This window comes from Mustela nigripes, chromosome 7 (assembly GCF_022355385.1).
Source record: "Mustela nigripes isolate SB6536 chromosome 7, MUSNIG.SB6536, whole genome shotgun sequence".
Taxonomy (NCBI): Eukaryota; Metazoa; Chordata; class Mammalia; order Carnivora; family Mustelidae; genus Mustela; species Mustela nigripes.
The window spans coordinates 5769786-5784760 of NC_081563.1; the positions used below are offsets into that span (position 1 = coordinate 5769786).

General features: G+C 44.2%; 1 protein-coding gene across 2 annotated transcripts in view; it reads right to left on the reverse strand.

Annotated features, from left to right (window-relative positions):
* Positions 1 to 14975, reverse strand: part of MBOAT2 (membrane bound O-acyltransferase domain containing 2) — a 120369-nt gene that overhangs the window by 34031 nt on the left and 71363 nt on the right. The window contains exon 4 of one of the 2 annotated variants that reach the window (XM_059405120.1): positions 4043 to 4138. The exons of the other annotated variant lie outside the window; for it this stretch is intronic. Coding sequence (XP_059261103.1) covers positions 4043 to 4138 — 96 coding nt within the window. The remainder of the gene's footprint in view (positions 1 to 4042; positions 4139 to 14975) is intronic. 2 annotated transcript variants of the gene reach the window in all.

A 14975-nucleotide genomic window follows, 5' to 3' on the forward strand; every position in this document is an offset into this window, starting at 1 on the left:
TTTGTAATACTAAATTTTACCATCTGAATCACAAGATGTTTCTCCAGTTAGTGTTCTTTTATATCCTACCATAAAGTTTTATGGTTTTCTAGACAGAAGTCCTGTGTATTTCCTTTTACATGTACTCCTAGACATAGCATAGTTTTTAATAATTGCTTGTGAAACTAGGATCCCTTCTCTATTGTATCTGCTAACTCGTTATTGCAGATATAAAGGGAAGCTATTTAATTATTTTATACTTCTTTATCTATTGTCTTTTTTTAAAAAAAAGATTTTATTTATTTATTTGACAGACAGAGATCACAAATAGGCAGAGAGGCAGGCAGAGAGAGGAGGAAGCAGGATCTCCACTGAGCAGAGAGCCCGATGTGGGGCTTGATCCCAGGACACTGGGATCATGACCTGAGCCAAAGGCAGAGGCTTTAATCCACTGAGCCACCCAGGTGCCCCTGTATCTATTTTCTGAGGCTAGCATGAAAGTCAGCCTTCCTGTGAAAAGAAACTTCTATTAAGAAGTGAGTCCCTTAAGGGCGCCTGAGTGGCTCAGTAGGTTAAGCCTCTGCCTTCAGCTCAGGTCCTGATCTCAGGGTCCTGGGATCCAGGCCCGCACCCGGCTCCCTGCTCAGCAGTCAGCTTCTCCCTCTGCTCCCCACAACCCCATCCCAACTTGTGTTCTCTCTCCAATAACTACATTCTTTAAAAAAAAAAAAAAAAAAAAAGTGAGTCCCTTTATCTGATCGTTTTAAACATATCTTGATCTCATGGCTAACTACACACACACACACACACAGTCACACGCACACACACGCACAGTCACTCGCACACACACACGTGCGCACAGTCACTTGCGCATGCGCGCGCGCGCACACACACACACACACACACACACACACACACACTATCAGTTTCCTGTGCCCCATGCAAGTAAGACCGCCTCATACAAAAGAGCTCCCACGTGATTCCCCAGCACAAGCCCCGCCTCACTTCCTCTGCTGCCAAACTCAGGGCTGGAGCGTAGGACAAAGGACCGTTCACTGTATTCAACTCTACCTTCTGCAAACACCCAACATTTTGGATATTTACCCGAATCAGGATCAAATTATGATCTTTTCTACTCATGTGTTAAACACACCCAACACTTCTAAATCCCTAAATATTTCATTAGGGGAAGAGTTTGCCTCTAGATGGCTTCTTTTCTGTCCTGTATCCAATAAAAACAAACAAACAAACAAAAAAGTCCTCCCAACTTCATTCTGCCAGATGGCCTCCTTCAGCTAATTTGTCTCTGCCCCATCTGTATCAGTCTACTGCCGATGGTCAAATGCTTCCTCCTCGGGGACACACATTACACATTAAACTGGGAGTCTGCTATCAGCCTATCCATCTTTAACGTGCTCTGTTGTTTTTCTCCCACATACTTAAACATTTTAAATGACATTTAAATACTGAGATGAAATTTTAAATTTTAGCAAAATATTTCAAGCCATGTCATAGAAAAAGCTATTTTAAACCTGCCTTTGGCTCTTACTGCAAACTACCCTCTAATTTGTGGGTCACGTAAGCGGTCCCTTCCAGTAGGATGCCGGCAGCAGTGGTGAGGAGGCCTGCCCTCATCTGCTCATGCACAGCACCTCTGTCAGCGTCATCGGGAGGATTCCAGGGATGCGAGGGGAGGTGAAGCCCTGGGAAAGAACCTTCCCTAAATCAGTGCGGGAAGCAAAGGGTCCCTCTTTAGAGGACTGCCACGTGACTGAGAAATAAACGTTTATCATTATCACGCCGAGTCACTGAAATTGGGCTGTTGCTTAAACAGCAGGGAGCCTATCCCCAGCTAGAGAGGCGTAGTGAACCAGAGTTTAGAACATCAGGTGAGAGAAAGAAGAAAGGTAACAGCCAGGATCAAATCAGAGGAGGGGTGGTGAGGGCCCAGCGAACACGGCATCGTGCCAATCTGTACTCACGCCAACTGCATTCATGACCTCAATTTGGCGACATTGGATTACTTTGTCAATCTGGCCATTTAAAAATACAAGCAGCATGGTATTTTTTAAATGAAGTAGAATGTGGGATCCCAAAATATAAGCTAGAGAGACAGAGCAGTGGTGGCAGAGCCAGGCCTGCTTTGCGCCCCGGCACGCAGGTGCAGCGTCCGAGCACTCGAGAAGGCAAATGGGAAATTCCTAACTTTACAGTCTTACCTCCAGTTGCTAGAGCTAACATTTCTGTGATCTACATGCATAAACTCAATTTGTCAGGAGGATGCTTTTTGCTTTTATTTCATTCTAAATGCTTCATTCATTTCTAAATTCATTATAAGGCGAACACTGAAGCTATAAATTTCTCTCTTAGATCACAGAGCTTTGCTCACATTGTATTTATTATTCCCCGCCCCCCCCCCCATTCTTCTCACTGTATTTTCTACATTCTTCTTTACTAAGGTATTACTATTACTGATTCAGGAAGTGTCTATTTAATGCCACCATGTGCTAAGCACTAAGGAGACCCCGATGAATGAGACCACCAAGGTAACGGCTCCCAGAGGCTTAAACTAGGTGACCCTGACTCTTTTAAGTATTCACAACTAGCTCCTACTTGCATTATACCCAACGACAACATGCAACCTGGCTTACGTCTTCAAATTCCAAAGACTTTCAGTGGCTCAACATATTCACTGATACAGCCCATTAGCTCTTTTTCTATAATATCTATTACTTATACACTAAATCACCAGCATCTCTTCTCCTTTTCTGAATTCCAGGTATATTTCCTTATTCTACTCAACATATCACTAATTTAACTAGTTTTTTTAGTGTATTTAATTGGTTCGTTTGGGCTTGGTTTTGTTTGTTCTTTTGTATGCAAGAAATCGGTTTTAAAAAGTAAAATCTACTTGAATCCCATGAAGGAGAAAAGAAATTTCAACTTCTAAAATTCTCGTTTCATAGCAGTAATTTTTCTCTAAGGTCATACAACTTTGGTCTATTCCTACTGTTGAATTTACTCTTTTTCATCGATCCCATGATATACTTTATTTTTTCTACTTTGCTTATCCTTAGCAGAGGTCCTTTTATAAAGATGGTGAGCAAGTTAGTCTTTAGGGACTTGGACTACATTTACCTTGAAGCAGACATTTAATCAGTTTTGTTACAGGACAACGAGTACCACAGAGGAACTACCTGCCTTTTGAAGGAACAAAAGGCAGAAGTTATTTCCATGGCTCAGTGGAATACTAGACATAAGAATGTAGAACATTCCATAAAAGTGAAATGCGTACAAGTAAAATATACACTCAAGTGTCTTCTCCAGGAAATTCAGAAGACAAGGCTAGGCCAAGGACCTTTGGTCCAAAGAAAAGTCTCCAGGGCTATTAAGAACCAAGAAGAAGTGACCAGATCTTATGTAGAAGCTGGTGAATTCAAAAGAGGCTTAGGAGAACAAAGAAAGAAACAGAGAATCAAGGACAGATTCCAAGGCGCTGGTTTTCGACAGTTACATCTGATGGCAAAAATTTCCATAAAATTAGAGAATGCTTCCAATATCAATGCCACAGAAAAATTTAATTGCTACATATTTAGAAATTATATATATATGTCAACTTAAAAGGACAAGTTCTTTTTGTGATTATACAGCACCATAAAAGACCACTTCACAAGAAGAAAACATCTAAATTTAGGGCATCTGGGTTGGCTCTCTTGGTTAAGCATCCAACTCTTGATTTCTGCTCAGGTCATGATCTCTGGGTTGTAAGATCGAGCCCCATGTCAAGCTCCTCACTCAGTGGGGAGTCTGCTGGGTATTCTCCCTCTCTCTCTCTCTCCCTCTGCCCCACCCCTGCTCAGGCTCCCTTGTGTGCCTGCACTCACTCACTCTCTCTCTCTCAAATAATCTTCAAAAAAAAGTCTAAATTCATAAAACAATCTTCAACTAAAACGTCTGTCAATCACTTTTCATTTGAACTACTAAATACAACTGTATTTTGTCCTTTCACCAACAAGTTAGAAGAGAGAAAAACAGGCAACTGAGTTAAAAGTGTTACTCTTACCCTGAAAAATCAGCAGAGTATTGTCCATAATCAAAGATATAGACTCTAGTAATTTGGCACACTGTGAGGTATCCCAAAGCAAACACAAAACAATATCTGGAAAACAAAAATAAACTAGATTAGTGAAAGTAAAAGATTCATTTTGTTAAAGAATACATTTTAAGGTAATTTATTAACCATAGGATTCAAAATTTAAATGGTTCAAAAATTAAATATTTCTAGATCTATTCCACAAATAGCTTTCTTCAGTAAAAAGTAAAAACTCTTTACTAGTTCTATTTCAGTTTACATTTGTGGATTTTGTACCATCTTCAATGGTGGATGCCTCTAATTAGGGCCTTTATTATTTGTTTCCTTCTGAAAGACCTCCCTAGACCAAATTATAGATTTGCAAGTCACAGTCACAAGTATAAAACTGCGAGTATTGGTATTTCTTCTATTTACTCCTCCTTCTTTTTAGAAAACACAATTTGGCACAAAAATATTTGGCTAAATTACACATTAAACAAATTCCTAATAGGATTTTAAAAACTTGTTCTCAAGTCTAAAATCACACATCCTTAGTGTGGATCAGGTGGCTTTTACTCATGTTTTAGAGGCGTGAACATTTAGTGATTTTTCGGATTCTTGAGGTGCTTGGGACAGAGTTACAATAATTAAACACAGGGTATGGAAGACTTTACGTATCAGAATGAAGAGAACAGAAACAGACTCTAGAACACACAAGACCACGTGGCATGAAGGCTACAGTGCAAGTGAGCGGGGAGGACGATCATCTCAACAGTTCCCGGCATCATTCTAGACGTCTGAAGAACTACTGTACCACGGAAGAAGCAGACACACAGGAAACGTGGATAAACATCCAGACGTTTTCAGATTGGGGGAGGACTTTCTACACACTGATCACAGAGAAGAAATCAACAGGAAAAGCCCAACGTATCTGGGGAAGTTAAAAATCTTAAGTTTCCTGTGTAGGCAAGTCAGGTGGTTTCACGAGAGATATCTTTTAAAAAAACTCGGGGCGCGGGGTGGCTCAGTCGGTTGAGTGTCTGACTCCTCATTTTGGCTCAGGTCATGACCTCAGGGTCCTGGGATCCAGTCTCACGTCCCTGCTGAGCAGGGAGCCTACCTGAGGATTCGCTCTCACTTTCCCTTTCCCTCTGCCCCTCCCCTGACTCACACGCACATGCACTTTCTCTCTCTCAAATAAATAAATACTGTTTTTAAAAAGAAATCTTTTTAACTTTAGACAAATAGGTAATTTCGATCTAGTTTAATTATTCCTGAGGGAGGGAAAAAAAGGAGGAGAGCTCTTTCCAGTGTTGTACAAAGCTGACAGCCTCCCGATAAATGTATCCGGCCAAGTAGCACACATGCCTACTCACACACACAGTGCTGACAAATCAATCTTAATGTAATTTCTAAAAACCCTGTGGCTGATTGTGTTTCCCAAGGATGCCCACAACAATGTCTCCCTTTCATAGGCTCTTCTACGACCCAATCTTCTGCTTCCCCCTTTGAACAAGAGTCTATTTCTCTATCCAATTTGAATCCCGGTTGGCCTTCCAGCTCCTTTGGCAGTAGATGGCCGCACAAGTAACGCTTCGCTAGTTCCAGGCATAGCCGGTAACTGGCCTGGCACTTTCTACTTCTTGCCTTTTGGAAGCTGGCTGTCGTGAAAGAAGGTGTCGTGATATAAGTGCGACTGTCCTGAGACCACCCCACGGAGAGGCTCTGGAGGATGAGACGCCGTGTAGGAGAGAGAGTGACACAGACACCAGATCGTAAGACGTGAGTGAAGAAGCCGATGTCTATCCCTAAGAGACGATCTATCCAGCGGAGCCTTTCCTGAATTCCCAACCCACAGAATCACCAGCGGAAGAACATACGTATGTATTTTAGGCCACCACAGTTGTGCAGAGTGGGAGAATCAGAGCACAAGCTGGTGATCACAATAAAAATCTGGAACACAGAGCATGGGCTTGAGGACTGCGTGCGGGTGGGAAGTGGAAAGGCCCGAAGGAGACGGCGAGTGAAGATCGGAAGGGCAGTCAGGAAACGGTCCCTGGAAGCTACAGAAACTGGCTAACACTGCTGGTCACTCCAACATGGAACACAGAACACATACTGTTTGCCAACAGTGCCAGCGGGTTCCTTCTAGATGCGTACAGCGAGGTATGCAGATAGAGCAATGAGCTAAAACTGAGCAGTATTCAGGTTTTCGGCAGAATTTAGACAAAAATAGAAAGGGTTCAGGACAAAAGTACTGAAAGTACTTTGTACTTTCCAGTCACAAAGTAGTCACAAAGTAATCACAGTAAAGACGAAGTCAAGAGTAACCTTTAATGACTTCTCAGGAAGATGTACGGGCACATCTTTAGAAAACCTCTCGGGAAAAGCAACAGTTCCCTGAATCTTCAGGATATGCATCTTAGACTCTCCGCCAGGCAAGAACGTTTTCTAGAACCTGGAAGGTGCTGTCACACAGCACTTTCAGACCACAGTGAAAGGACACGGTCTACAAGAGGTCCGTGGCAGGAGCTTCTGTCTAATGCAGGAGATTTACAGACACGGGAAGCTCCCAGGAGCCTTTCAGAAAGACGGGATGGAAAGGAGCAGCAGTTCAAACTGAAGACAACTTTCTGTCCCCAGTCGTCTACTGGTAGGTGGCGGGCAAAGAAAGCTGCTCGGCCGCACAATCTGGCTGTTTCTTGTATAGAAGGAATGACAGCCCAGGGTGTGGAGAAAGAGCCACAGAGACCAACTGGCAGGGACGAGACGGGGCACCCCTCAAGCAACGGGTAGCGGGTGTCCAGCTGGACGTCCCCATCGCTCTGCTGCAGAGGTCGCTAAGACACTTGCACTCCCGTCCTCGTTTCACGGAAGGGCCCTGCAAGCACCCGCTCACCGCTCACGGCTGCGTACTGGGCGCAGGGGGCCCAGGCCTGCCCGGCGAGCGCGCTGGGGCTCCCGCGCGGAGCGCACGGAGGACGCCTCATCCGCAGAGCAACGGCTCGGCTGAGCAGACGGACGGGTCGAGCTTGCGGCCGTCCGGAGGCGACCCCCTGGGGGTCTCAGGAGGGGAGCTACCTGTCGCGTAGGCCACACGTAAACCGTGGGGGCCACAGGACGGTCTTCAGATTGCGGCCACGCAGCCCCGCCCGGCAGGAGCCGGAGGACCGTCCTCTTCCCCGGGGCAGGCGCTGGACAAGGCCCTGGTTCCCAACAGAACGTCACAGAAACGACTTCCTGAGCCTGCAAGACCCGGTCACACGTCCTGCGGCTTCCTGCGGTTCCGTCTCGAACCGCTCGTCCTCCGCGCGCTCAGCCCGGCCGCCGCCCCGAGCAGACCAGGCCGGCCGCAGTCGGCGGGTCCCAGCCGGCAGCCCCCGCGGGCCTCCGGGCGCGCCGCCCACTTCACGGCCGCAGGGAAGCTCCGTGTGTCCGACGGTCACGCTTCCGCCGGGCCCGGGTCCCGGCCGACGCGGAGCGGCGCCTCCCGACGTCCGCGAGCGAAGACTGTCCGGCCGAGCCCCGCCAGCGCACGGACCCCGAGAAACAGCAACGCGCGGCCGTGACGCCGCCGAGTGTGGTGTGGTGGTTTGTCAGCCGCGCGAGCCCAAGTCGTTCCCCGGGACGCGCTCGGTGTCCCACAGCTGACCGCGCTTTACGATAAAATATCCGGACCGGCTAGCGCTGTTTGGACAAACGCAGTTATGATTCAGTATGAAAGGGCTAGTTATGTCTTTATCATCATGAGGATGAGCCAAAGGGAAAAGCAGGCATCGTCAGTACAGAGAACGGCATGTAGTAGAACGAACGATGTTTCCATGGAAGGACCAGAACTGTCAGCGAACTGAGAGAAAAGGGCCAGAACTGTCAGCGAACGGAGAGAAAAGGCCGCTTTCCTCACGCATAAAGGAAACTGTCAGAACACCCGCACTCGGTCAGCCCCGAGACATACTGATTCCTGGGGAAAGCATACGGAAGTGGCTGACGTAGGAGAGAAGAATATGTGTTAGTATCGATGAATTTAATTTTAGACTTATTTTGAAAATTCTAGTAACATAAACTCCACTCTTATCAAATTAATTTCTAAATTTAACATCATGACCCTAATCAAAATTCTGACAATACTTTCAGCGGGATCTGACCAGCGGACTCTCAAGGTCTTCTGGAAAACTAAACAAACATACGAGGAGGAAGACTTGCCCGATTGCAGCAGATAAAAGAACATGTCACAGTGATTTATAACGTAGTATTGTTTCATAAACAGATCAAAAGATTAACCAAACAGAGAAGAAAGTTCAAAAAAGGCCTCGTTCAACCACAAGTTTTTGTTTATTATAAAGCTAGTACATGAAATTAGTGGGAGAAGGATGAATGAGGGAAAGGAGATTAAAAAGTTAGTTCTCCTTTCAGAAATAAAAATAATTTCCAGTTCACCCTACACACACACACACACACACACACACACACACACAAATCCACATTAATGTAAAAAAAAAAAAAATAGGACAACAAAAAGTACCGAAACAATATACAGAGAAATACCCTCAAAATCTTGGCAAGGGAAAATCTTCATAAGCATGACAAAAGTCATAAATGCCATGAAGATAAAGTCTGACAAATATTTACTCTATAAACACTGGAAATTTCTATAGGACAGATGACAGAGAATTAAATAAGCAACAGAAATTGTTCACTAGATATAGATTAATATCTTTAATTTTAAAAATCCCACAGATCAACAAGAAAAGAATTAACAAATCAAGTGAAAATGGATGAGAATGTGAACAAGTAAGTAATAGAGTTTAAAAAAATTATAAAGTTAGTCCATTTAGAAAAATAAATGAGCAGCTCCTGGCTGGCTCGGCTGGAGGAGAAGATGACTCTCGATCTCAGGGTCCTGAGTTTGAGCCCCATGTTGGGCATAGTGGTTACAAAAAAATAATAATAAATTAAAAAAATAAATAAATGAGATTCAAGATAGGAATGATCAGGGAATCATAATAATCACTCAGAAATGCATATCAGAATTAGGGGCACCCAGGGTACCTGGATGGCTCTGGTCAGTTAATCGAATGCCTTTGGCTCAGGTCATGATCCTAGAGTTCTAGGATGGAGTCCTGCATCGGGTCCCTGCTCAGTGGGAAGTCTGCTTCTCCCTCTGACTCCTCCCCTCTCATGCTTTCTCTCTCTCAATTAAATAAAATCTTAAAAAAAAAAAAGAATTAGGGGCACCTGGGGGGCTTGGTCAGTTGAGCATCCAACTCATGGTTTCAGCTCAGGTCATTATCTCAGGGTCATGAGACTGAGCCTTGCGTCAGGCTCCACACTGGGTGTGTGGCCTGCTTGGGAGTCTCTCTCTCCTTCTGCCCCTTCCCCACCCACATTCTCTCACTGGGTCAAGTGCTCTAAATAGAACAGAATAGAACAGAATGATAATACTTGCCCAGTATCACTGGCAAAAGTTTAAAAACAGGCACTATCCAGTTTGGGTAGGGAAAACAGGCATTCTCAAACAGGCATTGGTGGGATGAAATTTTAAACAGCCCCTTTTCTGTTTTTGATGAGTGATTTTGCAGTATACATCACAATTTGTACAGATTCTTTGACTGCCAATTTCACTTTGTGGAGTCTATTTTAAAAAACAAAATTACTGGGGCACCTGGGTGGCTCAGTGGGTTAAAGCCTCTGCCTTCAGCTCGGGTTATGATCCCGGGGTCCTGGGATCAAGCCCCGCTTCGGGCTCTCTGCTCAGTGGGGAGTCTGCTTCACCCCTCCCCCTGCCTGCCTCTCTGCCTACTTGTGATCTCTGTCTGTCTAATAAATAAATAAAATCTTTTTAAAAATTACTTATTAAAGCACTAATGATATGCAGAGAACCAAATACATGTCTCCAATACGATATTGTTAAAATAAATGGAAATAATAAAATAAACAGAAAGCCCCACTATGGAATTCAGTAACGGTGAGTAAGGAGACATCCATATATGCACACACACAATAAAGATCAGTGAAGTGAACTAAAGAATAATCCCGTTTTAGGTACTAAAAAACCCTATACACATTTGTGTGTATATAAAAACATACTGGTATATCACTGAAGAAGTTCTAGAACACAACTGTAGTAGACACAATTGTGTGGCAGAACACAACTGTAGAGTGTTGGTGACTCACTCCATGTGCATTTCTGTCTCCATTGACCCCTGCTTTCCTCTACTCTAGAGGCCACAAGGCTAAATGTTCAATGCCCAGCCTCTTGCACTTAGAGTGGCATGATACACAGATCTTTCTTTCTTTTTTTTTTTTAAAGATATAATTCATTTATTTGACAGAGAGAGAGAGAGAAAGCACGAGCACACAAGCAGGGAGAGCAGCAGGCAGAGGGAGGGAGAGAAGCAGACTCCCTGATGAGCAGGGAGCCCGATGTGGGACTCCATCCTAGGACCCCGGGATCATGACCTGAGCCAAAGGCAGAGGCTTAACCCACTGAGCCACCCAGGCATGCCCCATGATACACAGATCTTGTCTGTGACATGTATTCTGCTGACGTTCTGGAAAAGACTGAGATCTGTGCTATCCAATATAGTCTCCACTGGAAAGAGTGTTCTAGATCTGGTTCACACGAGCTCATGAAAGCTGATAGTTTAAGAATTTTTGTCAATTGGTATTTAAACACAGCCATTATTATAAACTAAATAAACAGTATTACAAAGGCATTAAATATTCAAAACTCATCACGTCTCAATTCCTTCCTTCTTATCATCCTCAATTCTATTCGCATGCCCTGCACCTGCGTGATGGAAATATCTAGAACGGTGAGCTACTGAGCATTTCTTCCCAACCCCCATTGAGGGACTTCAAGTGAGTCACTTCAAGGCTACAGGGGCAGTAGCATTTACACTATAAAAATGGGCAAACACTATAAACCTTTGCGATCAATCGTTTAAACCAAGATCAGCAAACTAAAGGCTGTAGACCAAACCGCGCTCACTGCCTGGTTTCGTAAATGACATTTTCCTTGGCCACACTCATGTCCATTTGTGTAGGTGTGTCCACGGCAGCATTGCTGAATGGCTGCAACAGCTGTAATGACCCTCGAGGCCTAACATATTCATGGGAAATTTGATGGATCTGAATTATAGTTAAAATGTTGAACAAAGGATGGGGGGAAAATGAAGAAAATGCTAGAAAAGCATATTCAACTTTTAAAAGGGCGTCATGACTACAGCCATTGTATTGTGAACAAGAAAGAAAGAGGAAATAGACTCCCATTACGCAAAAGCTATTACTGAGGCAGCAAAGAAGTCGCTCACACGTGGACAGTCAAGTGGAGCTCCGACCTACATCCTCCTCGTCCGATTTTCACCGTATTCACTCACATAAACAGAAATGACAGCCGACATCCGTATTAACTGCGTTTGTTTGCCCACGACATAAGCAGCGTCCTCACTGAACCGGATGGCAACCAAGTACTTCTGTCTAGTCCGATCTTGCCGCATGGGGGTTGAGCAGCTGAGAGCTGGGCAGAAGTCAGCGGAAGAATGCTGCAAGAATCAGCGGCTCCGTGGAATTTACAATGAGGAGTGTTGTATATTTTATTATGAATCATTAACAACCTATTCACTGTATTAGTAAAATGTGTAGCAAGTTTGTGTATGTGAACTTACACATCTCGTTTCCCCAGAAAGCCCAGGAGTCACTAACACTCCGCGGCGCACCGCGGCCGGGCTGCAGGTGGTCACAGGGCACCTGGACTGGGGCTAGTCTGCGTGGAGACGGCTACAGCTGCACGATCCGCTCTGCTTTTTGAAGGCTTCACAAAGAATTTAAGAGCTCTCTTTAAGAATTTTTATACCGACTATACTTTGGAATGATACTATTTTGGCTGTATTGGATAAAATAAAATGTATTCTTTTTTCCTTTTGAAACTGCCAGTGTTGGAAAATTGCGAATTACATCTGTGGCTCACAACGTATTTCTAATGTATGGTGCTGGATAGTTTTCCTGAAAACAAAAAAGGGAAGAGACAGCTGGTGTGGCTTTTCACACTTTTGAATTCTTTCTGCCCAGAAAGCAGATCTAGTGCTTGTTGGAGCAACCATCTTGTCACTGCGGGTGGTGAAACAGGCTCGGAGAGCACCGCGGAGCAAGAGAAGAATCCCGATTCTTTAATGACCCAATGAGCTGTTGCTTCCGCTCTGAACAACCTAATCCAGCAAGAATCCCAGGGGGTGACCCCCCCCCCATTTTCTGCAACTGAAACACATTCCGATCTAATGGCAAAGCACATTCAACTTCTGTTGTTTTCTTTTAAGTGAGATCACAGGGCAAGGTGATGGGGCACACCTTTGACTTTGCCCTCTGCTGATGAGCAGAGGAAAGCAGACGGACGAGCCAGCACACATGTGCCTGGTGTGATCACAAGGGCCAGGCTCAACATCTGATTTTCACAGAGTGCCTTTAAACAGAAAAATACACGTGCAAATAAACTCCAGACAGAATAGACCTAGATGTAAAGAATGGCCCTGTCACTTTTTATTCTTCCTACCTGTGACAGTACAAGAGTTACTTAAAAAAGGCGACACCCAGGAATCCTGACAACTCGAACTCAATCAACCGTGATCTTGACCCTCTTGCAACTGCCTGGGTTATGGGTAGGCATAAAACTTGGGTCTGGTCTATGAAACCTGACACAGAGCTTCCGGAAAGGCTTTGCTCCTTTCTTGGAGTACGACCTTGCCTACTGGCATGTCTGTAAGCGCGGCAGCCACTTTTAGCTTATGAAAGGAGTTAGCCTATGGACAAAGCCAACATGCTAGCATGGCAAAATAGAAAAGTTAAGTAAGCTTTATGATGCCCTCATTAAGACTGAGTTGCTGACTTAGCCAACACGAGCTGCCTTGCCTCATGACTTCTTGCTTTGAAAGGTGAATCTTTCTATACTGTTCACACTGCTGTGCCACCGCGGGCTGGGATTTCTGCTCTCTGCAGCCAAAAGCATCCTGATATAATTATTACTTATAACAATATTCACCGGGGGAATGAAAATCCATATAATCACTTTGGAAAAGTTTGGCAGTTTCTTACACAATTAAAAATGCCTTCACCCTAAGTCCCCCAAATTATTCTGCTATACACATGCAGGAGAAATGAAAACATCTATCCAGGGCGCCTGAACGGCTCAGTTGGTTGAGCAACTGCCATTGGCTCGGGTCATGATCCCAGACTTCCAGGATCGAGTCCCGCATCGGGCTCCCAGCTCCATGGGGAGTCTGCTTCTCCCTCTGACCTTCTCCTCTCTCATGCTCTCTATCACTCATTCTCTCTCAAATAAACAAATAAAATCTTAAAAAAAAAGAAAGAAAAGAAAACACCTATCCATCAAAGACTTGTAAAAAAGACTTGTACAAAATATTTTAGAATTTTTACTCATATTAGCCCCAATTCTGAAACAATCCAAAAGTGCATTAATAAACAGGTAAAAGGATACATAAATTATGGTGGTTTTCTGGGAAAACCACCCAGCAGCAAAGGAACAGTCTGTTGATAAACACGCATGGACAAATTTTAAAACATTAAGTGGAGTTTTTAAAAAATGGGTGGCGGGTGGCAAACGCAAAAGATGACATACTGTAGAGTTCCATTTATACAAAATTCTAAAACAGGCAAAACTAATCTCTAGTGACAGAAAGCAGATCACTGGCTGCTGGAGACAGAGCTGGACTGATTACACAGGGAAAGGAAGGAACTTCAGGGCATGAGTAAAAATGTTTTCTATCTTGATCTGCATGGTGGTTACACGGTTTATGCATTTGTCCCATGTTAATAACACTGGAACTGAACTGGTGGTTTATTTTGTTTTAGGTAAATTCTATCTAAAGTTGATTAAACTTATTTTGGAAACAAACACATTGTATATGGTCTCTTTTGTGTATTTCTCCTCATCCTGAGGCTCGGGTTTGGTTTTCTTCTTCAGTGACAGATTTCCATGAGGATGTCTCCCCACCATGTGATTTCACATATGTCTGTATACTGACAGTTTCCAGGGTCTCAAGCTCCAGCCTAGTTACGCCTACTAATCAAACAAACTCAAACAACCAGCAAGCTACTTAACATCACTAGGTGTTGCCTAGCTAGTAAGCATCTGGAACCTGACATGTTCCAAGCAGAAGTCCTGATCCCACCAAAACCGCTTTCTCCATGGTCTTCTCCGTCCTGGTAAACAGCTCCATCTCTCATGCCCTTGCTTAGCCCCAAAAAACTTAAGTCACTTTGGATGCATCTTTGTGATTCCGATCCCCACAGCCCACCTCTCCCATTCCATCTTCACTCAAAGCACCCATCACACGTGCGCACAGGCAGATCACAGAAATTCCAGTGATGGGGGAAGGACAAGTTTGTCACCACCAGTGTTGTCTCTAGTCGGTCATGATTTTCCACTGGTGCTGTTTTTGCATTAATTAATTTGGTGAGCTAGGGCTCCATGTCACTTTAAATATCAGTTTGTTCTTGTACAAACTGCTTGCTGCTAAACCATCCCTGATCTGGTCGGGTCCTCTTCCTCTGTCTCCTTGGCACTGCCGGCTGGAAACGTGATGCTGACAGAAGCAAGCTCAGGTTAAAACTGCCAGTGGGTCACAAAAGCCTTTAAGTCAAGGATTAATTTTATTCAAACTGGTATCTCCAAACTTCACCTCTGCTGGTGTCATATGATCCTGAAGCCCATGGGTTATTGGGTAATTTTGAAGAGAGACTCCACTCAGTTTAAACAGACACCTGTAAGTAAGTAATTCTCCAAGCCCACGGATCAAATCCATTTCTCTCAAAATTGATCCCCAAATTTCTAGCCACAATTAACACATTTCCACTTATAGAAAATACCATTTCAAATTAAATAACTACAATTCACCCAATCTAGCTAGCC